Here is a 27666-nt window from a genome sequence, read left to right on the forward strand (position 1 = left end):
CCAGCGGGCTCCCTTCTGCCGCCTCCTTACACCCATGCCTGACCCCTACCCCCTAACCTCCAACCCCTGGCAACCACTAGTCTGTTGTTCTCCATCTCTATAACTGTACTTCAAAAATGTTCCATAAATGGAATCATACAATATGTACCTTTTTGAGATTGGCTTTTTCTACTCAGCAAAATTCCCGAGACCCATGCCTGTTGTTGCGTGTGTCAGTACTTTATTGCTGAGTAGTATTTCATGGTTTGGCTGTATCACAGTTTCTTAACTATTTACCCTTTAAAAGACCGTTGGGATATTGTCAAGTTTTGGCTTTTCCAAACAGAGAAGCTGTGGACCTTCATGTACAGGTTTTCACGTGAACTTAAGTTTTCATGTCTCTGGGATAAATGCCCAAGAGTACAACTGGCAGGTCCTTTGGTAAACACATTGTTTTAAAAGAAACTGCCAGACTTTTCCAGAATGCCTGTAACATTTTACACTCCCAGCAGCAACGTATGAGTGACCTCGCTCTTTAACATCTCAGAAGTCCAGTGGGAAAGGTTAAGATCAGATGCATAATATTTTAGGAAGTAATGTTTACCTTCTATGATCACATCTCGATAATTTTTATGTTAATATTCAATTCCTTAGATGAACTCTCTAAATACACTCTTAAATGTCTGATTTCTTTAGCTTGTTTATCTGATGTAGACAGAAACGAGCAATTAAATGGCCACAAGCCAGAGGAAGCAAGAGGGAAACTCAGGGCCTAGAACCGTCCACTACATCATCGCCCCTTGCAAGACTGAGCATTGGATTTGACTTTGGTTTCAAAGTCAACATTCAGTTGCTACCTACTGCTTTGGCAATTATGCCTTCACATAGATTGTGGTATCTGGTATTTAAAAAAAAAAAAAAGGTGGTCTTCCCATAGGTGGGAATATCCGAAAAAATAGATCTAATCATTTATGCTTTCTTTCTGTAAAAATATCATCTTTATTAAAATAATTAAAGTATACTATAGTATAGCACATCCCCTTACTTAACTGGCTGAGTGATCTGGGACAGGCTGCTCTGTGGTGCCTCAGCTCTCTCTCTGCAGAATTGGGAATAACAGCATCTCTGAGGGCTGTGGACCAATTGGATGCAATTACACACTCACCATCCTAGCTGCCAATAAATGTCCTTGTTTTTCCTCCTCACCTGCCTTGTTACTCGACAAATGATTTAACTATAAGACACAGAGGTATAATAAATACCTGGGTATGAATACTTGGGTATAATCCTGATACCTTCCTTACTCATCTTTGAGCAACAGGAACTGCTTAATCTGCTTCTGTTGCCCTTTCTCAGGGTGAGCGCCTCACTCTGACCCTTCAGATCAGCAGTCAGAGCCTTGCTGGGTGCACAGCTCCAGCGCTGCATTGACTCAGGGCAGAGGAGGCTGTTACAGAGAATCTTTGCTCATGGTTCTGTCACATTGGCATACATTGCTTTGTTCACATCACTAACTATTTTGTTCCCAGCCAAAGCTGCAAAATAAATGAATTTTTTCACCAAGTAAATACGTGTAAAACATTTGGGTTGGCCAGTGGGGAAGAGGGATGTTATTATCTAAAAGGAAAATCCTTTTGTCAGTTTAGTTTAATTCATGTAAAGCTTTTATTTTTCCCCTAGAGAATGGTTTAAAACTGGTTTAAATTCATGAAGTTTCTGTTTCTTCTTATCGACCCAATATTTTGAGGCAGAGAAAATTTTTAGATCAAGAGAGAAATTAGAAGTTAGTGTGTAAAACTGTACAGAACTCTAATATACCTGACAGAGAATAGTCACTTAGTAGATGATTATTAAATGAATGAATTAATAATATACTGTCTTATCTTTATTTGTAACTCACTGTTACAGTGGGGACTAAATGTATATCCCTGTGCACTAACTCCAGATTTTATCATTTCTTATTGAAGGGAGAGTCTAAATGTCTGCTTTTAAACGGAGAGTCGCAAACATACGCTTTAATTAGTTGTTTGTAGATTGGCCTCAGTTAATGTAACGAGGAGGTGAGGCACTTGTACAGAAGTTCAGGGAATACAACGTTAGGTCTTAAAATGCCCAGCTGAAAATGGATGTATGTGTAATCTTGTTTACTTGTTAGACTTCTTTTTAGAGGGCATTTTAATATTTTGATACTCAGCTTCATAAACTAAATGTGATAGGGCTTTGGTTAATTGAGAGGAGTAAACTATCCATGTGTATTTCTGTCGTGTACTATTTGTTACTGTTTATTGTTCTTATTGAATAAGCGGTAGAAAGATTGATCACCAGCAATGTTTTGTCAGAAAGCTTAAAAGTTCTAGGTAAGCTGGGCCTACAGGGACTGAAAAGCCTTTTTTGGTTTTGTTGTTGTTTGTTTTCTCTTCCTTTTTATAAAGCACAAACTGCAGAACCACAAGATCAAGGAAGGGTCGGGCTTTCTGCTTGGGGCCCAGGATGTTGATGGATACAAGTTGATGACCAAAATGGGTGAAGATTTTTATAAGAACGAACTTATTTCTCCTAAATGATTTCAAGTCCGTATTCCAAGACACATTAGATCCCTGGGTAGTGAAAGAACTTGATAGTTAGTTCACCAGATTTGGTGTATTGCTGTCTGAGGAACTGTGGGGAAAGGAAGGGATGCCAGAAGGCCTTCTTAAGAAGGTAGATTTCACATATTACTCAGGTTGAGGTCACTCCTAAGCAGAGTTCTAGAAAAGACAGTTTCTAAACTGCCTTTTAAAAGGGAAGAAGTGAATGAACAAGTTATGCCATGTGAACTTTATTTCATTCTTTACTAGGTTTCTGATTGGATGAAGAGTATGCAGTGGAATTAGTGAGCATTTAGCCAAGTATTTGACATTTAATTTGTACACAGACAGGAAGATATGGGCTGAATCACTGTGAAAAAGAATCAGTTGAGGGTGTCAGTTAACACAAGACCAAGACTGTCCTTATCCTCCCATACTGATCTCTGAGTAGACCATGCCAGGAAGAAAGTGTTTGTGATGGGAAGACATTGCTCATACCCTGCCTGTGAATGAGGAAGTCATTTCCAGCCCACACCCACAATCGGATCAGCTTTCTGATGAAGGGGGTGATGGGAGGGGGTAGACCAGTCATCCCAGGTGGACCTGAGGCCCCACAGACAGATGGTTTTAATCCCTGGTGTCACCTGCTGCAGGGGAGCAGCCTGTGCGGTTGCCATGTCTTTGAACTGCCTCCGCCCACCTATTCAGAACTTTTGCGTCCGTCTGGGACATCTGGAGAGATTGTACATCCAAGTCCAGGCACCCTGAAAACTTGCCTTTGTTGTATTGAGAGCATTTTGTCTTGAAAGTGGTCAAATTGCGATAAAGCCAGGACAGGCTCGGTGCTGAAGCAGAACTAATCGTGGCTGCGTTAAAAGGCTTGCAGCCGAGGCTGGCAGTGGGAGTGTTGGCTAGTGGATGACCTCAGCGGGGCTGGAGGTTGTTTGCACTGCAGACCTCTGTCTCTAAGCACGAGGCCTGTGAGTGCGTGGATTGGCACGGAGGGCAAGTTGATCAAAGTCTAGACCAGGGGCTGCCAGATATATCAGATAATAAAATAGAATCAGAAAAGATCCCGGCAAGAAGAAGTCCAAACCTATGACAGAAATTTCATTCATGGGTTTCGATTCATGAGTCTGTTTTGAATCAGAAGTGGGCGGGTTACAGAGGTAACATAAGCCACATAGGTGGCAGCAGCATGTGTTAAACAAAGAACGTTCCTACCTGTGTTGATGGACAGTGTCCGCAATAATTCCTCCCCCAGGGTGACGTATCTCGCTGCTGCCTTCGGTGCTTCAGCCCCGGAATTGGGGGGCGGGGAGTTCAGAGGAGAGACAGCTGGTGCTGCCAGAGCTGGCCGAGCGCAGGGAATAACGTGTTGGTCTCCGGAGAGGGAGGCCGGTCTGCAGGAACAGGCACTGTCTCCGGAGATTCGAAGAGCACAAGAGGAAGTACACTTGGACCAGCTGCATACTGTTCCGGGGAGACAGGGTTGTGCTCAGAACGACCCTGGGTGGCGAGGCACTTTCCCCCAACTTGATGCCTCAGGGAGCGACAGCTGCTGGAGGGAGTGTCTTACCCGCTGGGGATGGGGTGGAATGAAAAGAAGGTTTAAAATTCTAAATCTCAGCATCTGTTTTTAGCGAATTAGACTTCATCTAAATACCTGGGAGGCTGAGCTTCTGGCACTGCCCCGATGTCCGAGTCGGCCGTGGGCCCAGCCGTGTCACCTGTGCCTCACCTTGTCCTCGCTTCCATTGCAGAGCCCGATGCCCCCCTTAATGGTGTCCCTCCTTAATGTGTGGGCTGCCCTTGCCATGCTCCTGGGGTGTCCTCCTTTTCTGTCCCCCCTTACACATACTTGCCTTGGTATTACTTCATGATACTGACTTTATTTGCCCTCTGCCCCTCGCTCCATACATCCTTCATACATTTCATTTCATCATACTAAGGGATCTTTTATCACCCATCCAAGAATAATTGGTACTCCTGAAACCCTTACTCCTCAGTCAGGTGACAGGCATGTGCCCCAGAATCACAGTTGGTCATTTCAGGCTAAAGAACGTGCTGTTCGTGGCTGGAGCGGTTCCCCTTTGATCCCTGCTTCCTCTGCCTGAAACGGAATCATGTTCTGTGCTCATAGCAGGTGCCCTCTGGAATTCCCCCTGCAAGTTAAGTTGCCCTGCAAGTTGCCGCCTGCTTCTGTTCCTGGCTTTTTTTTTTTTTTTTTTTTCAATTTATTTTTTATTTTGGGCTGTGTCAGGTCTTAGTTGCGGCAGGCGGGATCTTTCGCTGCGGCGCTCGGGCTTCTCTCTAGTTGTGGCGTGCGGGTTCTCTCTCAGGTGTGGCGCGCAGGCTCTGTAGTTGTGGCGTGCGGGCTTCAGAACGCATGGGCTCTGTAGTTTGCAGCACGCGGGCTTAGTTGCCCCACGGCATGTGGGATCTTAGTTCCCTGACCAGGGATCCAGCCCACGTCCCCTGCACTGTAAGGCGGATTCTTTACCACTGGACCGCCAGGGAAGTCCCTGCTCCCGGCTTTTACACTTCCCCACTGGTACCTGAATGATTGTCAAGAACAAGAGTAGGGAAAGGGACACCAGTGGTGGTAGCTTCTGTTCACAAAGTGCTTGTGGTAATTGAGCACTGCCACACATTTGTGGTCCTCTCACTTGATTCTCAAACTCATGGTAAAATGATCCCATTTCACAGATGAGAAAACTGAAGGCAGAGAACTCCAAGGACTTTTCCCAAGGTCACATGGGGGATAAGGACCCCCCAGCTGGTGTGTTGCGCTCCTACCTCCAGATGGACCAGGCTGGTAGCCTGCGTTCAGACAGTGCATCTTGGGAGCGGTTGCAGCTAGAGCAGCCCCCAAATCTCGGGGCTCCCATCTGACCACCCACCGAACCAGCTGGAGACTCAGTGCTTTCCTGGGATCTCCCACCCCAGTGAGTTCCTCTCGGAGACCTCTCTAGCAAGCAAAGGGCTTTTGCAGGGGCTTTCTCCCAGCAGAGCTTCGGCTCCTTCTTTAGGCTCCACCCAGGACAGGCGGTGTGGGGGAAGGGACTGGGATAGGGGACGCACAGGGGTCAGACACAGCAGATGCTCGATCCAGGACCAGGCTCTCCCACAGCTTATCACAGGAGTTTTCTTCCAAGAACTCCATGGGTCTTTCTAAACCAGCCTTCTCTCTGGATCCTGGACTGTGACCCAAGTCTGTACGCACCTGCACCCCATTCTGGGCTGGGTTCAAGTTCTCCTGCGTGGAGCGCTCCTGGCCACAGCTCGGGTGGCCTCTAGGGACAGCGTTGCCTAACTCTGGCTGCCTGGCCGTCACCTGGCTGTGGGCACAGTTCTCTTAGAAGTGGATTTCATGCTGCTGAGGACTTGGATAAGATACAACTCCTCTCTCATTGTCGGGCAAAGATTTATCTTTTCATTGTAAATTAACAGCATGCCCAGAAGTGCAATTTTTTTCACCCTCAGGAAGCCTATGGTAAAAATTTCACAGGCATCCTAGAGACTATTTCTCATTCCTTTATTCAGACGTTATTTTGGGCGTCACGTGTACCACTTCGAAAGCTTAAAAATAGACTTTGTCTGACTCATATTGTATTATGATATGCATCAATTCATCATCGGTTGGCATTGGAAATGACCTTTCTCTGAGACTTTTTCCTCCAAAATGAATGAGAATATTTCCTGTAGGACCCGACAGAGGAATTCTAAAGGGGCAGAGGAACTTTGGGCGTTTTAATCATGGATTTAAATGTAGTCTCGCTCCTTCTACCTCAGTTTTTTTTCCCTTTTCAACTGCGTGAACCCCTCCAGAGCTGGGCCCTTCCCTGACTCCGCAGCCGGCTGGGCGGTGTGCACCCTCCACCATGGATGCGTGTCAAGATGTCCAGGCTCTTGAAGGAATTAGCTAGTTCTTTCAGAACTTACCAGGAAGAAAGGAAAGGGTTTGACCCACACATACTCGTGGCACTTTCCCCAGAACCAGTGGGAAGAGAGTTCTGTAGGATCTGGACTAATTCCAGCACCTTTTCCCTCGTACTGCACTGTTTTCAGGTGTAAAAGATTTAAATGCGGCACGGTATTAAGTTTACCAGACTAAGTGACATATTTTGAACAGTTGGTTGGAACTTGGATGTGTTTTGAAAAATACCCAGAGAAAGAACACTTCTAAAAACTTTATGATTCTTATTATCAAAATTTCTCTTACAAGAACAAAACTATAATAGTGGCTAACATATGTTATTTTGAAGAAATATGTATCGTCTTGTTGAATCTTCTCAGTAACTCCCTGGAGTAGGCATTATTACCATGTCCATTTTACAGATGAGAATGCCGAGACATGGATCCAGGGCAGTTGCCCTAGGTCACACCCTAGGAAATGTTAAGTCAGGATTTGAACTCGGGCAATCTGGCTTCAGAACCCACGCCTCGTAATCGTTATTCCATATTACAAGAAAAGTGTTTCTTAATTATTTGTGGATAAAACACTTTTTAATTGAGATATAATTGACATATTATTAGTTTCAGGTTTACAGCATAAGGATTCAGTACTCCTATATATTGTGAAATGATCACCTTCCCATGGAAGATTTTTCGTGGGAAATATGAGAGCAAATTGGGAGATTCTTTATGGTCGTAATGCTTTCATCCTTCCTATTATTTATAACTGCAGCAACCAGTTTCATGGGAATTTCGAGAACAAAACAAAACAAAATGAAAAACAGGGGTATGTTATTGATTGGACCCTTAATAGATGTGCAAGGTATCAGTCCCTATTTGGTCTGTTGATGAATGGCGTTTTTTCATGTTGAAATGCGGTATCAATGTGAAGTGTGACCAGGTCTGGAGGCCTCCTTTCTGATACCGTACTGACTTCGAGCATAGGTTGGCACTGCTAATAGGTTTGCCCATGTTGTTCAGGTCACTTCATCACCTGTGGCCTCTTTTCCTTAATCTGTAAGATCACAGAGGTGAACCAGCCTCCGTCTAAAATGCCTATAATTAAAATCCTTGGATTGTATGAAATTTGATATCTTACAGAGATGGGTAAATAATATGATTCAAGTTGACATTTTAACATTTTTAGTAAAATTAACTCTTAGGACCCCAAGTACTTGACTAAAAGTAAGTTCTTTGCCAGCACTCGCCTTGATTTTAAATTTACCTGCCCTATTTAAATACTTATTGACCTAACAAGAGCCAGCTGGCAAGACTTTGTTTTCACCTAAATACATGTTTAACAACAAAAGAACTCTTGAAAGGTTAGCTTGGATTTGCCATCATTAGTCGTTAGGGAATTGCTGATTAAAACCATAATGAGATACCCCTCATTTTGAATGGCTACAATTAAAAAGACCGACCACGTTGGTATCCGTAATGATGTGGCGGGATTGGAGCTCTCAAGACGCTGTGGGGGGCAGCAGGGTCGGGGAATGTGAAATGAGCCACTTTGGAAAACAGTTTGGCATTTTGTTAAAAAGTTAAACATACACCTACCATATGATCCAACTGCTCTGCACCTAGATGTGTACCTACAAGAAAGGAAAGCACAGGTGCATACGGAGACTATACACCAGTGTGCATAGCGGCTGTGTTTGTAATGGCCCCAAACTGAAAACAACCCAGATGTCGTCAACATCTGAGTGGATAAATTGTGGCGTCGACACAGAATGGAATATTACTCAGTAACAAAGAGGAGAGAACTGTTGATACACGCAGTAGTATGGATGAAATCTCAAAATAATTATGCGGAAAGAAGCCGGACCAAAAAAAAAAGAGGACCTACTATATGATTCCGTGAATGTAATTCTTTTTTTAGAAAATGCAAGCTAATCTGTAGTGGCAGAAAGCAGGCTGGTGATCGCCTGGAAGGAAGACAGAGAGAGGGATTACCAGGGGCACAGGAAGACTCTTGGGGTGATGGAGCTCGTCAGTGTCTTGATAGCGTTGATCTTTTCATGGGTTTACATGTGTCCAAACTTAACAAATATCAAAGTATTTTAAACTCGTGCCGTTTCTTCTGTGTCCGTCAGGCCTCAGTAAAGCAGTGGTGCTGTGTCAGCCGCGAGGCCACGTGGCCGGCAGTGTCGTGTGTCGGCCACGTGGCCGGCAGTGTCGGGGCCCCCTCTCTCCCCGCAGCTTGGGCAGCCGTCTGTAATGTACACATACCTTACCGTACGGGAGGTGATTATTCCATCCCCCGCGGAAGCAGGAAGCCTTTTCTCCACGCACAAACCGCTCCCAAGCCACCAGGGCCCTTTCAGTTTAATTAATTGTCCTTTCAGTTCACTGAATGGCTACCCAGGGACCTGGAAGAGGCAGTGGGCTTCCCAGAAGCGGTCGAGGTGCTCTGTCCCCGCCAGGCTGGAAGCAGTCCTTGTCCCAAGTTGTCTTTGCCTATCCATGTGTGCGAACACCTTGTTAATGGTCATGGCAATGAAGGTGATCACGTGTTTCCCGTATGTACTCCTGTCATCGAAGGACTGACCTGTGTCCGGGTTGACCGTGGCCTGTGTTGGGAGTGGGGACCTGGCAAGAGCCGCATCCGAATCTCCTGCCGGGCGTGGTGACGGGTTGATTTTACCACGTTATATGTTTCCTTCCTTTTGAGGGATGTAAAGCCCCCTGTCTGAGCAGCAGTTTAATAATTAGTAATGGACTGCCATGCTCTTGCTAAAAATAAAACTATGCCTCTGCTAAGTAAGAGTCAGAAGACGCATAGAAGAATGCCCGTTAGGTTTAGCAGACGTTCCAGCTGTTGGGATTTTTTTCTGTTTCCTCTTGCACTTGGGTTGGGTCTGGGAAGGACTGGGAATGGTCGCTGCCCTCCCCTTTCCTTTCTCTCCTTTGTGACAGTCCCCTCGGGCTCTCTGCCTGGTTGTTTCTTCACTTCGCGTCCTGCTCTGTGTCCCACTGGCCGCCGGCCCCCCTGCTGCCCGCCTCCCTCTCAGCTCCCTGGGAACCGCTGCCGCCGGTCCCCTCCCGGCCCGGACCCCCCAGCCCCGGGGAAGCAGGAAGGGCCGGGCTCACAGCACTGTCCCCGCAGCTGTGGACATGGCTGGAGGAGCTGCAGAAGGAGCTGCTGGACGACGTGTACGCCGAGTCTGTGGAGGCCGTGCAAGACCTCATCAAGCGCTTCGGGCAGCAGCAGCAGACCACCCTGCAGGTGACGGTGAACGTGATCAAGGAAGGGGAGGACCTCATCCAGCAGCTGAGGTGGGCCACGCCCCATCCCCGTCCCCCGTCCCCACGCGGACGCTCTGAGATCTGCGGGGGGCTTCCCCTCCCCCTCACTTTTTGGAACAATTAGTTATAATCCTCTGTCTAACTAGGCAGAGAACGAATAACAACCATGCATGCAAAGGAGACCAACATCACTCTCTCTCTTTTCTTTTCTCTTTTTCTCTCTCACAGTGTTTTTCACTCTTATGATTTTTCTCATTATGGCATTGACTAATACGCCTCCCCAGGATTCAGGTCTTATTAATATTTCCTTTTAACAGCTACCTAGAAATTACTGAAATTTCTTTACAAACCAGATGAATTTAGACCTCCCAGGACCGCGTCCTTCAGGCCCTGAGCAACCTGCTTTTCTGCGGTGAGGTGGGCGTCACTCCTCTCAGACTCCAGGCTCAGCAGGCCTGGCCTCGGGTGGCACCAGGTGACACTCAGGTGCTCCTAGTGGCAGGAAGTGGGGAGGCAGGCTGGGGCAGAGAGCATATCCCTGTCCTTGGGTCACAGGGAACCGTCCGGTAAATTCAGCGCCCCTGCTGGATCCCTCGGGGTGGCTTATCTCATCGCCCCTGACAACTTCCCGTGATGCTCGCTTTTCTGAGAGTCCAGCAGACTTCCTCGACGAAGGCTCAGTTGGCTGCATTACAGCTTAACCCCACAGCTGACGTGGCTCCACCCTTTGTAGTGAACGGATGCCATCTGTTCTCTACTTACGGAGAAAAGTGGCTAAAGATGAAACTCTACGACATGATTCACGTGACTGTTAGCCTTCTTCTAAGAGAGGGGCTGTGAAAAAGTGCGGAAGGAGTTCCTCAGCGTATGCTGAGATCCAGGGAGGAAGGCCCGGCTTGTCTGGCGGGAGGGGCGGCTTATTCCGTGTTCCGAGCGGGGCAGTCCCGCTTCCCGCCGGCTTCTTCCCCGAGGCCCCAGCCGCCAGTTCTGGCCTCCGGCAGGGTGAGACTCTCCCATCCAGTTCCTGTTTGTCCCTCTCCGCCCCTTCTCAGGGACTCCGCCATCTCCAGCAACAAGACCCCACACAACAGCTCCATCAGCCACATCGAGACGGTGCTGCAGCAGCTGGACGAGGCCCAGGCGCAGATGGAGGAGCTCTTCCAGGAGCGCAAGATCAAGCTCGAGCTCTTCCTGCAGCTGCGCATCTTTGAGAGGGACGCCATCGACGTGAGTGTCCCCCCTGCCCCGCCCACCCGGGCCTGCTCCCAGAGCTCCAGCACCCCTCCTCTGCCCCTCGCCTACTGCCCCAGCCTCTGCGCTGGGAGGGGGAGGGGGAGGGGAGGGAAAGAGCGGCTCCTCCCAGCTCGGCCCTGGGAGATGGGGCCTGGCTCTGGGGCAGGCAGGTGGGCAGCAGGACAGACACCACACAGCAGGACAGCAACGTGAGCGAGCTTTGAGAGTGGATCCAGGCAGGGCTTCTACAAACAGGGCCACCTTGTCACCTGGGCTTGTTCATCCTTGATTGGACCCCTCAAAGCAGTCCCCTTGTCCTGGAAGCAGAAGCGCAAGCTCAGGGCAGTGATGCTCTTCCTCCCTCCTTCCCTCCCCCCCGCCATTCCTCTCCCTTCAAGGATGAGTGTTCCCAGAGCCTGTGGTCATAAGCTGGTACGTCCCAGGAAACCCCATTTTTTCCCCACAGAAGTGTTCTTAGGCGATCTGTGATTCTTACCTAAAAGATTGACTTTTGCACCTTATATGTGACTAGGAGAAAGAAGGACAGGTTTCTTTTCTTTTTCTTCTTCTTCACAGAAGTGTTCTCAGGCGATCTGTAATTCTTACCTAAAAAATTGACTTTTGCACCTTATTTGTGACTGGGAGAAAGAAGGACAGGTTTCTTAAGAGGGCGGTTCTTAATTCTCTGCCAGGCAAGATCTTTTATTTTTGAACTTGGTGAAGTACAAGCAGAAGTAAGTATAATTGGATGACGCTGAATCTGTGTGTGAAATATGATAAAAGGAACCAAAACTCCGTGGGTGAGCCTGGCTTCCTGGAGCCAGTGGGCTTCATGCCGCTGCTGGCAGGGACCTGCTGCCTGTCCAGATACCTCCAGGCACCCCAGGTGGCCCGTGCCTGGCGGCCAGAATCTGTAGAGCCTGCTGTCTCCATATCTATCACTTGTCCTGCGTTCGGAACAGGGCCTTGAGGGCAGTGGGGTCCGGACCGAGGCGCCACCGAAGGCAGAGGGATGGCAGGGCTGCCGCAGCTCAGGGGGACCGTCTGCCCGAAGTGGGCCTTGGAGCTCGTCCCTCGGTCCTGCCCCGAGTGGTGGTTTGGTGTGTGTGCCTCTCACAGGGGCCTTTGGTTGCCTGCTTGTCTAAACTTCCATCAGTGTTTTCATTAAAGAAAGGCCATCTTGGCTGTTTCATTGTCATCACTGGTTGATGACAAGAAAGGAGTCAAACCCTGCACATGTTGCCTGGTAACAGCTACTCAAGGGCTCTGGTCTTAATCTTCCCATCCACGTGGAGCCACATGAAGAAGAGGTGCGCTGGTCTCAATTCGCGGTGCCGCGCCACAGCTGCCAGTTTGCAGCGTTTGGGGGTAGCCAGGGTCACGGTGCATCATTGGTGGGTAGCCAGGGTCGGGCGCATCATCGGGGGGTAGCCAGGGTCACGGTGCATCATTGGTGGGTAGCCAGGGTCGGCCACATCATCGCGGGGTAGCCAGGGTCAGGGCGCATCATCGGGGGTTAGCCAGGGTCAGGGCGCATCATCGGGGGGTAGCCAGGGTCAGGGCGCATCATCAGAGGGTAGCCAGGGTCAGGTTTCATCATCGGGGGGTAGCCAGGGTCAGGGCGCATCATTGTGGGGTAGCCAGGGTCAGGGTGCATCATCGGGGGGTAGCCAGGGTCAGGGCGCATCATCGGGGGGTAGCCAGGGTCAGGGCGCATCATCGGGGGCTAGCCAGGGTCGGGCGCATCATCGGGGGGTAGCCAGGGTCAGGGTTCATCATCGGGGGGTAGCCAGGGTCAGGGTGCATCATTGGTGGGCATCCAGGGTCAGAGTACATTATTGATGGTCAGCAAGGGTCAGGGTGCATCATTGGGGGCTGGCCGGGGTCAAGGTGCAGCGCTGAATGAACAGAAGAGCCAGCGTGGCTGCCTTCCTCTCAACCTCCACTTCATAGGAATTGCTCCTGGTGACTTAGCTGCTTACTGAATAGTTTCGATCAAGAAACACAGAGCAATCAGAAGTATTATTGGAAGTTTTCTTTCCAGGACATTTTGATATTTGAAATAAAATATTGGCTTTACTTGTATTAATGTTATCGCAAAGGGAAAAAATTTTTTTTTATTGTATTTCTACTTTCATAAAACTACTGTTTTAAAACGTAGATCAGGAACCAAAAACATACATTTTCCCCACTTGATAGCCACAGAGTTCCACATGGCCTCAACAAAGCCACTGCTCTCGGCCAGGGATAAGGGCTTTCCTAAGCTGGGAACGTAACCCTGCAGTTCAGTCACAGACCAGCTAAAATATAGTTTAAAAGCTTTTAAATGTCACAGCCTGAGAGCCTCTGTTCTCTGGAGTAATCCTGAAAATGTGAAAAGCTGAGCAGTTTAGGCTCTGCAGGGGTTTCCTCTCCTGTCTGGGAAGATGCCCCCTCTGACTGCCCGTAGGAGGCATGGAGTCATCTTTGTGGCAGAAATTCATCTGTTACCTGGTCAGTGAGAAAAATCCCCCATATCACTTGTATTTCAGTTGAAATAGCATTTCCATCTCTCAGAAGTGGAGCAGGGTTTCTTATGGCTTAGAATATTGCTATTTCAGTCTCCAAATATTCCATATAAAATCTGCTGTGTTGGTCTAAAAAGAACAACAAAAGCCTTACACTAGCATCTTGTGACAGTTTAGTTATGGAGAACAGTCATAACTATCTGAATTTAGAAAGGAAAACAGACTTTCTAAAAGTTCGGGGCTACATTACAAAAAATTGTGTCAAAGTTATTCCTTCAAAGAATCTCTGTTCAAAAAAGCCTTCCCCTTTCTGGAGCGTTGTTTGTGCCACAGATTTCTTTTCTTGGCTTGTGTGGTTATTAACAACGCTGAACGTGAGGGCAGGATCTTTCCTGATGATGCTGGATCCTGACCATCGCCAGCGTTTCTTTGTGCTCAGTGAGTGTTTTTGAATCCTGCTGCTTTTAGCACATCGACCTTTGTTTATTGTCCATTTCTTGAGTGTTTTGAGCCTAATGTTGTCTCCATGAGGCACTGTCGCTGAGTCTGTAACTCACCACCACACCTAACTCTCTTCTCCCTCAGTGTCAGAAAACAAACAAACATTAAGAAAGAAAATTCCTGGACTCCCCTGGTGGTGCAGTGGTTAAGAATCCGCCTGCCGATGTAGGGGACACGGGTTCGATCCCTGGTCCGGGAAGATCCCACATGCCGCGGAGCAACTAAGCCCGTGCGCCACAGCTACTGAGCCTGCGCTCTAGAGCCCGCGAGCCACAACTACTGAGCCCACGAGCCACAACTACTGAAGCCCGTGCACCTAGAGCCCGTGCTCCACAACAAGAGAAGCCCGCGCACCGCAATGAAAAGTAGCCCCCACTCACCACGACTAGAGAAATCCCGTGCACAGCAGCAAAAGACCCAACGCAGCCAAAAATAAATCAATAAAATTAATTAATTAATTTAAAAAATTCCCCTTAGAATAGAAATAAAGATTAAAGTTATGGTAATTTCCTTCCTTTTAAAAAATATTTTTCTCGTAGCCTCTTGGTTTGTGTCTAATTTGGCGTTGTTGAAAATGATTACTTTATAAATTGATATAATTTAATAAATTAATATAATGTGCACATATATTATGGAGACCAAGTAATAAAAGGAAGAAATCAGGAAGATTTGGGCAATAGGAATTTGGAGAAGCCTTAAGATGTTTATTACTTCCCATCTCCCAGCTGGATTCTGTGTAAACTCTCTCACATTCTCAAATTCTCAGACTAATTTCCTTACAGCTCCTGTGGACAAAGTCAATGAGGATCCATGGGAAATGCTATTTCATTGAAGTGTGGAGTATAATATTCTTTCACAAGAAGTTTTTCTCCTCCTTTCTGGATTTCATAATTTTTGGTCTTAGTTTTTAAAAAGTATAGCATGAAAGTTTTCAAACTACACAGAAGTAGCGAGAATAGTACAATGACCTTCCAGATGCCTGTCCTGTAAATTCAACATGAGTTTGCCCCTCTTACGTCAAGTATCCTCTTGCTATTGCTGTGCTGTAGTGTTGCAGAGGAAATCTTTGCCAGCTGATCATGTTTCTGTCCTAAAGGCTTTGTGAATATCTCTAAAAAATAGGCCATTTTCTTGCATAACCACATCCTAAGCACCTCGCCGTTAAGAGTGATGCTTTGGTGTCTGCTAATACCCAGCCTCTGTTCAGATTTCTGCAAGTACTGCAGAGAAGAGGCACGTGGGGTCTGCCCCTGCGTTTGGTGGTTAGCCTTTTCATCTAGAATCCTCCCCCCATCCGCCCTTCTCTTTTTCCCGTGTTGTGACTTGTTGAAATAACATTCAGTTGTCAGAGGAACCAGGTCCCACGTTTTGCATTTTCTCACTTGATCTCTGGTAGGCTGTTTAACTGCTGGTCTTTCCTCGACATTTCCTGTAACCTTAGAAGGCAGATGGGAAGACCCAGTCAGGTTCGGGTTCATTTTGGTACCAGAAGCTGCGCAGGTGGCTCAGCATGGTTGCTCCTGTCAGGAGGCGTGTGCTGTCTGGTCCCGCATCTGCAGGGATTCTGTGGGCGGTCTTTGGGGCAGGAGGTGCAGCCTGGTCCCCGTCAGCCTCTCGGGATAGTTCACTGGGCGCTGATGACTTTTACCTCAACAGGTGTTGTAGTAGTAGTTTTTTTTTTTTTGGTTACAAAGAAGTTTTTTAATTTTATTATTTCTACATTTAATAGCTAGATTTAACTGTAAAGAGGAACTTTCCTTCATCGTTGTGTGCTTAAATAATTAATTTTCTCCTTTAAGAACCAATTTTGTGGATGAAGGTTGGTGCCCTTTAATCAAAACCAAAGAGCTTTTCATTAATTTCTGGCTTTTTAGATCTTTTTTTTAACATCATTAGGAATTAATGGACTTTTGTGTATTCTGTGTATTTTATTCAATTGTGGTAAATTTTTTTAGGGTCTAATGGTCCCAGTCACCTGGCTCCTGTGTCCTTTTGACACAGTCACCTTATTCTCTTCCTTCCCTACCTGGCACAGTGAGACATCACAGCAGATATTTATTTTTTAAGTCTTGGTCCTAAGCAGATAACTTTCCTCTGTCAGATCATCTCAGACCTTGAGTCTTGGAACGACGAGCTTTCTCAGCAAATGAATGACTTTGACACGGAGGACCTCACAATAGCAGAGCAGCGCCTGCAGCACCATGCGGACAAGGCTCTGACCATGAATAACCTGACCTTCGACGTCATCCACCAAGGGCAGGACCTCCTGCAATATGTCAACGAAGTGCAGGCCTCTGGTGAGCAGCGCGTTCCGCCCTGGGACGGGTCTCGTGTCCCCGCAGGAGCGCATCCGGTTCCTTTCAGGGTGTGCGCAGGTCCCTTACCCCTGTGATTGAGGTGTTATAAATACTTGCTCTCTGAAAGGAAACGTTTTGCTTTCTTTCACCCACATAATATGATCACATTTAATATTGACTAGTGTACTTACTCTTAATATTCCTGCATGTTATTTCAAGTGGCACGAACTTTAGTTTTACAAATTATATATTGTTGGATCTCCACGAATGAAATGTAAACCCCAAGAAAATATTTTCATGTCCTTTATTTTTTTCTTAGTTTTATATTTTACCAGCAGATGTCACTATAGGCTCAAAAACGTAGAGGGAACTGTAGTGTTAGAAACTTAGCAACAACCTGTGTCCTAAGTTACTCATTTTACACAAGTCAAACTAAATGCTTCCTCAAGAGTGAACGGGTATACAGTGGATAACAACGGAAACAAACCGAAGTTTGTGCATTTAAAAAGGACTCACTTTCACCAGATATCAGTGTAGGAGCAGAAGTAGATTGATAGGAAACGGGTTTGCTTTGATTAGCTGTATGTTATATTTGGCTTTGGACCACATCGAATTTATCCTCTGAGACATGCTCGGAGGCAGGCATAAACCTCCTCTGCTGCCTCTGACCTCCTCAAACTTGGCCTTCACAGTAATGGCTTGACCCGGCGCCGGGCAGGTAGTTCACAAATGCAGCATGTACGTCATGCTCCCTTAAGAACAGGTTGAGTTACGGTTTTCTCAGGGTATATGCCCAGTAGTGGGATTGCTGGGTCGTATGGTAGTTCTGTTTTTAGTTTTTTAAGGAAACTCCATATTGTTCTCCATAGTGGCTGTATCAGTTTACATTCCCACCAGCAGAGCAAGAGGGTTCTCTTTTCTCCACACCTTCTCCAGCATTTATTGTTTGTAGATTTTTTGATGATGGCCATTCTGACCTGTGCGAGGTGATACCTCATTGAGTTTTGATTTGCATTTCTCTAATGATTAGTGATGTTGAGCATCCTTCCATGTGTTTGTTGGCAATCTGTATATCTTCTTTGGAGAAAACCATAATTCAAAAAGAGACATGTACCACAATGTTCATTGCAGCACTGTTTACAACAGCCAGGACATGGAAGCAACCTAAGTGTCCATCGACAGGTGAATGGATAAAGAAGATGTGGCACATATATACAATGGAATATTACTCAGCCATAAAAAGAAATGAAACTGAGTTATTTGTAGTGAGGTGGATGGACCTAGAGTCTGTCATACAGAGTGAAGTAAGTCAGAAAGAGAAAGACAAATACAGTGTGCTAACACATATATGTGGAATCTTAAAAAGAACAATGGTTCTGTTCAACCTAGGGGCAGGACAAGAATAAAGATGCGGATGTAGAGAATGGACTTGACACGGATGGTGGGACGAAGCTGGGACGAAGTGAGAGAGTGGCATGGACATATATACACTACCAAATGTAAAATAGATAGCTAGTGGGAAGCAGCTGCATAGCACAGGGAGACCAGCTTGGTGCTTTGTGACCACCTAGAGGGGTGGGATAGGATGGGTGGGAGGGAGACGCAAGAGGGAGGGGATATGGGGATATATGTATATATATAGCTGATTCACTTTGTATACATATAGCTGATTCACAGAAACAAACTAACACACCACTGTAAAGCAATTATACTCCAATAAAGATATTTTTTAAAAAACAAAAAGAAAAGAACAGGTTGAAGTGCTATTTGAATTCCGGGCCTCCCTTCAATGTCCGCAGGCGTGGAGCTGCTTTGCGACAGAGACGTAGACATGGCCACCCGGGTCCAGGACTTGCTGGAGTTTCTCCACGAGAAGCAGCAGGAGCTGGATTTAGCAGCCGAGCAACACCGGAAGCACCTGGAGCAGTGTGTGCAGCTCCGCCACCTGCAGGCCGAAGTGAAGCAGGTAAACGAATGTGCGGAGTGAAGGGGACCCAGCCGACAAGCGAGCGCTCGATGAGTACTCTCCTGGTAGCTCGGATGTGTAAGCCTTGGGGCAGATTGTCCCTGATCAGAACACAGCTGTCCTGGTGTAGAATACAACACACCCCCGACACACCACAGCTAGCGTGTAAAATTGAGCCAGTGCCTGGGCAGCTCTGTGTTTACTCTGGAGTGGAAAAGCCTTCGTCACCCAGCAACTGGTCACTTGAGAGTCACCTCCACTTAGCTTGTTTTGTTATTGGTTGTCTCTTGCCTGAAACCCTGACCACGTTGCTTCCCGGGCTGAATAACTATATGATTGATTTTTTTTCCCCAAATAGACTGTTAGCAGTCTGGCCGGGATCACAGGCTGTGTATGGCTTGGGTCTTCTTGTGTTCTCAGGATACGATACTCCCATCTCCCAGATGGCATGGCAAAATACAAATGGGACATTTGGAAGAGATTGCTTTTGGCTCAGTGCCGGTGGGATTCCATGCATGTGCATATTTAGCCTGTCTGTTACATTTTATCACGTGAGCAGGGAAACCATGGAAGTATGGCTTTCTGGGATTCTTGTAGTTGTGTAGAAAGGCATCTGTTTGTTTGATTGGAGGGGCTTAATGGTTGCCAAATGGCTGTTGTAGCCCCAGCTATCACCTCCACATTCCAGGTATCAGGAAGGGAAAAGCATATCAAGAAAGAGGCAGCACCTGGATCAGAAAAGAAATGTGTTCCCCAAATGGCCCAGAAGCCCCTGCTTTGATCTCAGTGGCTAGAATTGTGTGGTATTTGCAACCAAGCTGTCATAGGAGCTGAGAACTGGCTTTATTTTAAGCTCTTTCCCAAGTCGGGATTTTCTGAGTAAAGGACATGAAAACACTAGGTACTGGTTAAGTAACCAGCAGTTTCTGCCACAAATGATTACCCAGAATGACCTTCCACATCCCTGTGGCTTCCATGGTCAAAACTGACTTCTCATTCTGTGATGCTAAGAATCTGGTGGTGTGGCCCTGAGCATTAGCCAACAGCTAAATTCATCCTTGGGTCAGTGTGCTGTCTTAACACTGACTCTAAAGTGGAAAATACATTAGTGACATCAAAACAGTTCCCTTATCAGGCACTTTGCTAATTCTGCATGTCCACGAGGCCTAAAAGGAGTGAAAGATACATATGTTTGAGTATCAGGGAATTCTTTGCAATCGTAGGTTTCCTCGTATGTGATCCTCAGTCTGGTTTGACCTGTGGACTGATGATCAATCCTCCGGACCCTCCACCTTTTCCAGCTCCCACTTGAAACTAAACATGATAGAATTAATTTTAAAATGCAGCACTTAACGATCAGATACCAGGGAAGGGTAGCAGGCTGTTGCCAGTAGGATCACGAGGAAATCCCTGCTTCGCAGGTAAGTGAGCAGCTCGACCGCCGAGCACTCGGACTGCGTCACTGCTGGTCCATGGCCTGGATGCCCCAGAGGGGCTGCTGCATGGAGTTCCCTGTGTCGTGTTTCAGGTGCTGGGCTGGATCCGGAACGGAGAGTCAATGCTGAACGCCGGGCTCATCACGGCCAGCTCGTTGCAGGAGGCGGAGCAGCTGCAGAGGGAGCACGAACAGTTCCAGCACGCCATCGAGGTGCGGACGCCCAGCCTGGCCCCGGAACCCGGCCTCTCCAACCTCAGGACCAGCCTGTTAAGTCCCCTCACACGGCACTGACCCTGGGAGCCGAAGGGGGTTTAGTGGAAGCCCAAACGGCTGCGCTTACGAGCCTGCAGTTCGTTACAAGAGGGGGAAGCAGTCTGGCAACTGCAGTGATGGGAGGCTGTCCATGCCCACCAGGGCGACCTTACCGCAAGGGTCCCAGAGGCCGGGAGTGGCTCTTGCTGTCCCCTTGCTGTCAGGGCCCTGGCAGGATGCACCTCACCTGTCGGGAACATCTCGGCACCAGGGAGCCCGAGCTGGGGTCTCAGCTGAGGTTTTTCACATTTTGCTGATGTTATAGGCACAGTTGCTGCTGTGTAACTGGTCTTGAAAAATCAGGGCACTTGGGGTGGCTCTTCAGGACCGGGTGCCAATCACCAGTTCCCTTTCCCCCATAAACAGTGCTGTGCACAGAGCTCCTGTGACCCTGGGGAAAAGCAGCGTCCCTCACCAGAGGGTTTTGTGCCTTGACGGGGTCAGTGCTGTGCCGGGACTTGAGCAAAATGGCTCGGCCAGTCACTCTCACAGCATATGGATTAATTCATTTTAGAGTATTTTTGGAGGGTGGAGGAGTTAATGATTGTGACGGGTGGTCTCAAGGCACAGTCAAGGGAAAGAGAGCATTTGATTATAGAAAACTTGTTTCCTGCTCTAGTTATATACATATTCCCAGCCAGAGATGAAAACCAAAGAAATTACCATTAATGTCTTCCCTAGATTAATTTACTCTCAACTATTCAGCGCCAGCGGACAGACACTAACACTTCTCCCTGAAGCCCAGACTCTGGGTGAATCTTGTGAAAATCGTACCCTGTGCCAAGTGCCTTCTAGTAATTAAATCACTGATGCGCCTCACCGTCTGGGTAACGGACAGGATTACGCTGGGTACAGTGTTTTATGGGGCCATTAGTACCACTTCAGGTGAAATGCAAAATTTTGCCATTGTTTAAAAAAAAGAGAAAACTCTGTGTCCACAGAGACCCATGTGCTTCCCCCTGACGGCTGCCCTGCCGGGCCCTCTGGTTTCCCCGAGGACCCTGACCTCAGCCCCTCACAGAAGCTTCTAGTGAGGATACGAGAGCAGGAGTTGTTACCGGATTTGCCAGTTTGTCTTCATAGATTCATTGTCTGGCATGGACCTCCAGAGAACACAGTTGGTTCATTTTTAGCTTTTAACTGTGTTTCTCTCTTTCTCTTTTTTTAAATCAGTAGTTTTTGAAAACCTTTTACTCGAGTCCAGAGTTTAAGGTAAAAGTGAAATAAAGAGCATTCACTTAGGCCACCTTTTTCTCCACTTGTTCATTAGCCCCTGGCCGCTATTATAAGAAGAATCAATAGGAATAATAAACTTGGAACGTTTCAACAGCTTTTTTAGAATATTGGCTGCTAAGGGTTTTTCCTGCTATCTCTCAAAAGCTGGAAAGTCCACAACCAAGAGCCCATTCTGGAAAGTCCTAAGGCATTTTATCATTCCCTGGGTAAATATAAATAGTTGTTGGTAGGCGTAAAAGCTTTTTTTTAACTAACCTGTCAGCTGTGGTTTTCGAAGCGTCCTAGTGAGTGTTAACTGAAGTCGTTCCCGTAAAAGCGAGCAGACGGAAGAGCTGCGGCCTTCCCGCTCCTTCCCCGTGAGTGCGCGACACCCCCGCTGAAGAGCCTTCCGCTCTCTCCCCCCTTAGAAGACCCACCAGAGCGCACTGCAGGTGCAGCAGAAGGCAGAAGCCATGCTGCAGGCCAACCACTACGACATGGACATGATCCGGGACTGTGCCGAGAAGGTGGCCTCGCACTGGCAGCAGCTCATGCTCAAGATGGAGGACCGGCTGAAGCTGGTGAACGCGTCCGTGGCCTTCTACAAGACCTCGGAGCAGGTAGGGCTCCCCGCCGCTGCCGCCTGCTGAGCCTGGCTGCACGGCACGGCTCAGTCCTTACCTCGCCGGTCAGTCCTGGGCCAGTCGAACAGAGAAAAGCGGCATTATGGGATTAAGATTATTCTTGCTTCTCTTACGTATCAAAAAAGAGCAGGTCGGAAAGGATCTGAGGAGATGTCCCTTTTCCTCTCATTTAAATGGATGGCCTGACACAGGGCAGAGAGAGGAGGGAAATTCACCTTGTATTTTGGCCTTGTTCTGAAAGCCTGCATGGCCGCACGCCAGGTGGCGGCCCCGGCCCTCGGGCCGGCACTTGTCATCCCGTGGGTGCCGAGTGGTCCCTCTGAGCCTGGATTCTCTCCTGCCGCAGGTCTGCAGTGTCCTCGAGAGCCTGGAGCAGGAGTACAAGAGAGAGGAGGACTGGTGTGGGGGGGCCGACAAGCTGGGCCCCAACTCCGAGACGGACCACGTCACCCCAATGATCAGCAAGCACCTTGAGCAGAAGGAAGCGTTCCTGAAGGTACGGAGCCGGCCTTCCGGGTGTGGTGCCTCAGTGACGGGGTTCGCAGCCCCCCCGAGGGTCCACCTGAGCCGGTGGGGCGTCCGGACTGTCAGTCCCGCAGCTGCGGCCACTCCTCCGGCCCCGCCTGCCTCGCAGCGCCCCTGCCCTGGAGAGAGATCGCGGTGACCCTGCCTCAGCCATAAGTCAGCTGATCGGAGATCTTAAACTCTTGTTTCAGTTGTCATTTGTGCTCTCCTTCTAGTTTCCACAGACAGAGAGCCAGATAGAAAGCTGTGTGCATAAAGATCGGGTGGAAGTCACAATACCAAGTGATCCTGAACAGACACGCAGAGAGATTGATTTGGGGGAACAAAAATGCCTAGAGCTTAAAATAATCTTCCTTTGGAAATTCAGCCTCTTGAGGAATAAAGACTGTCTGAGAACACGTGTGAGCCCAGTGTAGAGTGGACACAAAGCAGGAACACCCCTTGTGGTTCACAGGACCAGTTACTAATACTGTACTTATTCAGGAAGTGTTTCCTGCAAGAGAAATTTAATCCCATTCAAGGCCTGGCTGAAAGTTTTAACTCTGAGAAGCTTTAAATGAGGCACTTATCAAGCCTGCTTTGTCATTTGTATATAGAGTACATACCTGAGTTACTGGTGTGCTTTGCAACAATTAAATTTTAAAAAGTGGTCAAAATGTTTAGATACATTGACTTTGAATGTTTCCACGTTGCATTCTTTCACTTGTGAAAAAGTTCTCCTGAGGTTCTGCTGGTGGCCACTCAGACCTATGAAAACTAGGTGTGGTGTTTACTTTCCATGTTACTTGGTTTAGTTTTCCTCCTTGCTCCAGCATCCTGACCTCTCTGACACCATTTCCTGTCACATTTAATCATTTCTGTTTCTGTTTCATTTCTGAAGGTGATCCTCTGAGCTGACAGAGAGTTATTGTTTAGTCTGGGAGAACAAATTGTAACTCTTTGAAAATTCTTACCTGGTAACTTATTATGAGCTTCCACCATAGAGATTTTCTTTTTAAGCAAATCAAGGTGGGAAAACAGTTGGAGCTTCCCAGGGTCATTAGTTGTAACTATTCCAAACAGGACCTGAAAGCCCCACCCCTGCTTGTCGGTGCTGTTTAAGTTTAGGAAAGGTCCACCACTACTGGGATGTTTTGAGGTGGAATCGTTACAATTGCCTCTCTTTCTCTGGAATCCATTTAGTATAAAACAAAATTACATACTACTTAGTTAATATAATTAAGAAAGATATTTAGGTAAAATTACAAAACAAAAATAATCACAGACCTGGTCAGATTCTTTCATTCAACTAGGATATGTCTTTGGTGTGTTGGATATCTTTAAACTTATTATGGAAGTTTAAAAATGCTTATGGAAATTAAGAGAAAGGATAATGAACCCCCATGTACTTCTCACCCAGCTTCAATAATTACCAACATATGGGCATATGCCCACCTTAACTGGATTATTTTAAATTCTAGATATTACACCATTTTATTTATAAAGACCTCTGTGTGTATCTAAGCATTAAATTCTACCTTTCTAAAACCATTCTACAACCACAATACCATTATTGGACCTGAAAAATTAACAGTAACTCTTATTTTATATAAAATCCAGTGGTGTTCACATTTCTCTGATTGTCCCATAAATGTGTTTTTATACGTGGTCTTGATCAAGATCCAAACAAGACCATGCATTGATTTGATTGGTATGTCTCTTAAGTCTCTTTCAGTCTAAATCCCACCCTCCCTTTTATTAGCATTTGTTAATTGAAGAAATAAGTTATTCATACTGTGGCATTTCCCTCATTCTGGATTTGGTAGTTGCATCCTGTGGAGTCATTTAGCACCATCCCGGATTCTCTACATTTTTGTTAGTTGTGTTGAGGGCCTTGACCCGGTTCAGGTTTAAGTGAGTGTGTGGGGTACACTTAGGGTACCTGATGGGTGGTGTTGTGTACTTCCAACGGCATTGCTCCAGGACACACACAGGTCTGCTTCTCCGGCTGTCTCTGTGATATGAGGGCTTTTCAGTGCTTCAGATGTCGTAAGTCCATGTCATCCATTGTGTACTTCCCCATCAGCCTTTCACCCACTGGGTTTGGTAGCCAGTGGTGATATTGTTTCATTAGGAGTTGCAAAATGGTGGCATTCTATCATTCTTTCTGCCTTGATTAGCTGCAGTTATTCCCTCCTCAGCTATTTGGTTACGCTAAAATAGAGTTTGTCCAAAAAAAGGGTGGGGGGGAGGTAAATGCTTGATTCCTTCCCTTTGTTTATGATTTTCAGAATAATGATCTGTTGCCCTAGCAACCTCTGCATATGATTAATTTGTTCGTTTAGTATCATTGTGGATTTTAACATTTGGTGTGTTTCAATCAGTTACAGTCATTTATCTTTCTATATTCAACTTGTCCCACTAGTGGGAGCCCCTTCAAGTCAGGTTGGCTCAGATGTCCTTTTGATGTAACCCTAGCAGTCTTTACGGCTTCCTTGCTGTTTGGAATGACCACTTATTTCGGTCTTATCATTAGAGACTCATGATGTATTTTTCTCTTAATTTAAAAAAAAAAAAAAAAGGTGTTGCAGCTCCATTTACTGAAAAGGCCTAGGAACGATGACCAGCCCAATGATAACGAGCATCCCTAGTGCCCACATTGTGGGCTTTCAGTGCCATTTACCACAAGAAGGAGACCGAGCTCCTTAAGAAAAAGATTGATTCCAGATCTGGGCTAGGAAATGTGCAAGATATTTCCAATTCTATTATAATTAAGGGATTTTTTTCCTGAACCATTTTGATTTCATATTTATATCTCTTTTCTCTTAAATAAAACTTTTTTAAATACATGAATGAAATTACTTATTCGGTTTGCAAACGTGGAATATCAGTTTTCTATTACCACAATAACAAACCACCCCACAATTCAATGGCTTAAACCAAGGGTTAGCAAGCTAAGCCCTGAGGGCTAAATCTGGCCACTCCCATTTATCAGTCGAGGCCACTTTCATCTACAATGGGCAGGTTGAGTAGTTGCAACAGAGAGATGGAGCCCACATGACTCGGAGAGCTGAAAATATTTACTGTCTGCCCTTTACAGACATCCCGGTGCAGCTTAGCCAGGTCCTCTGACTCAGGGTTTCTCCCAAGACTGTGATCAAGTTGTTGGTCAGGGATGTGGTCACCTCAAGGCTCGACTGGGGAAGGGCTTTCCTTCCTCTCGGGCTGCAGGCCATGGGTCACCCTCAGTGTCTGGCCACCTGGACCTTACCGTGAGGCAGCTCTCAACATAGCAGCTGGGTTCAGCAGAGCAAGGGCTCCAAGACAGAGATTTTTTTTTAAGTTGAAATAGGATTTAGCCTATGTATTCTCCAGACACAGATTGGCCAGATGAATGCTTTAGATTAAGACCTATGTTAGAGCCACGTGATGTCATCCTTATACACTGAAGATGCATGTCTGTATGAGTCACATGAACACGTTGCTCTGCGTTATTTCTTAGGCTTGCACGCTTGCTAGGAGGAATGCAGATGTCTTCCTGAAATACCTGCACAGGAACAGTGTGAACATGCCTGGAATGGTGACACATATCAAAGCCCCTGAACAACAAGTGAAAAGTGAGTACACCTAGGAGTCGTAGCTTGACGGATGAGCTTGACAAGACGTGTTCTAAAATCTCGGTCCAGGGCTTCATTTGGAATGTCCTTTTCATATCATTAAAGTTCTCCTAAGTTATCTTATTTTAATAATAAAATATTAAACAGATACATAGCTTGATAATTTATTGAATAAAGTTGAAGAATATAAACAGGGAGAAAATGCAGCATGCTCAGGATATTTATTGGCATCGACTGTTTCGTTAAAAGTAAGTGAAAATATAAATCGGGAAAAAATGAAAGCCAGAATTAGCTACAGGCCAAATACTTTTAAAAGTTTAAATCACAAAAATTATATACCCATTTCATTGCCATAATGTATCAGTTTTATATACTTAAAGCATTATTAATAAAAGCAAATTGCCAAAGAGTGTTATATAGATAGATGGGTATCATTTGAGTTTAAAAATGTACAAAACCGTACACACACACACACGCACGCACGCACGCACGCATAGAAAAAGACCTGGGAACAATTACACTAAAGTGTAAGTAGGGTTGTCATGGGTGGAAGTTAAGGGTACTGATGATTTTTATGCTGTAGAATTCTGATTGAATATTTTGCAGTGAAAATGCATCTAGGTGATACATCATTTTAAACTTAATCATAAATTTTTTTACAAGTTTAATTGAAATGGCATGGAAGTGGGTCCTCAGAAAATGAGGAGAATTGTTGAAAACAGTCTCGGTATTCAGGCCCTGTTCTATCAGCTTTAATCCTCACCTGAGCTTCAGTCCTGCCCCAGGCAGAGGCTACGGAAATAAGAGACTAGAAAAGACTTACGCTCGTTTTCCTTTCATTTAAGTGGTAGCTTATTTTTTGACAGGCTTCAAATTTCAGTGCTAATTTGCTTCACTAAACTAGTTCACCTTTCAGTCGAGCAAAGATAATGTAACAGGACCAACCAGTGAGCTGGCGGGTACATGCTGCTCGCAGGCTCCTGTTTCTCACAAAGTACTCAGCCTATGAGGAACTCGGTAAATATTTGTGGAGAGGTTATTATTTTTAAAGTTTTCCAATAAAGTTATATTCCAGGTACCACTTATTTGATTTGCAATTTCAGTCAGGGAATCTTTTTCTGAAGTGTTTTTATCTGTTTACTTTGTAAACTTCTAGAGTAAAAACAGACTCACTGTAAAGAATGTTTAAAGTGTACAAATGTATATAAATTACCTAAATTCCTTTGCCAGTGGTAACCACCGTGAAGACCTTTTTGTGCTTCCTTCTGTGCACATAAATGGAAATATGCAGAGATACAAACGTGTAGCTTCAACTCACCCATCTGGCTTTCTAATTTTTTTTTGAAGTGGGACTATATTCCCCTGCCATTTTCTTCTTACGCTTAGTAATGATTTCATTCTATATCAGAATTTGGAGATCTGCTCTGTTACTTTTAACGTCCAGTATGGCGACTTTGTAATTGATTTAATCTGACCCCTAATCAATGGGCTCATACATTGCTGCCAGTTTTTCCGAACAGCACCTCAGTGTGTGTGCATCTGTGTACAAATTGTGTCGAGAGCTTGTGCCAGCACCGTATCTGAAAGATAAATCCCTGGTTCAAGGGTGCGCACCACTCAGTGTCGTTACCTGTCACCAGGTGACCTCTGCAGGAGTTGTGCTCCATTTTCCTCCCCCAATAA

General features: G+C 46.3%; 1 protein-coding gene across 15 annotated transcripts in view; it reads left to right on the forward strand.

Moving 5' to 3' along the window:
- Positions 1 to 27666, forward strand: part of TRIO (trio Rho guanine nucleotide exchange factor) — a 372206-nt gene that overhangs the window by 221697 nt on the left and 122843 nt on the right. For all 15 annotated transcript variants that reach the window (XM_079917624.1, XM_079917622.1, XM_079917617.1 and 12 more), the window contains 8 exons: positions 9610 to 9779; positions 10802 to 10976; positions 16092 to 16287; positions 18087 to 18253; positions 19782 to 19901; positions 21647 to 21838; positions 22209 to 22358; positions 25869 to 25983. In XM_079917624.1, coding sequence (XP_079773750.1) covers positions 9610 to 9779; positions 10802 to 10976; positions 16092 to 16287; positions 18087 to 18253; positions 19782 to 19901; positions 21647 to 21838; positions 22209 to 22358; positions 25869 to 25983 — 1285 coding nt within the window. The remainder of the gene's footprint in view (positions 1 to 9609; positions 9780 to 10801; positions 10977 to 16091; positions 16288 to 18086; positions 18254 to 19781; positions 19902 to 21646; positions 21839 to 22208; positions 22359 to 25868; positions 25984 to 27666) is intronic.

Source organism: Stenella coeruleoalba (genome assembly GCF_951394435.1).
Source record: "Stenella coeruleoalba genome assembly, chromosome: 3".
In the NCBI taxonomy this organism is placed as follows: Eukaryota; Metazoa; Chordata; class Mammalia; order Artiodactyla; family Delphinidae; genus Stenella; species Stenella coeruleoalba.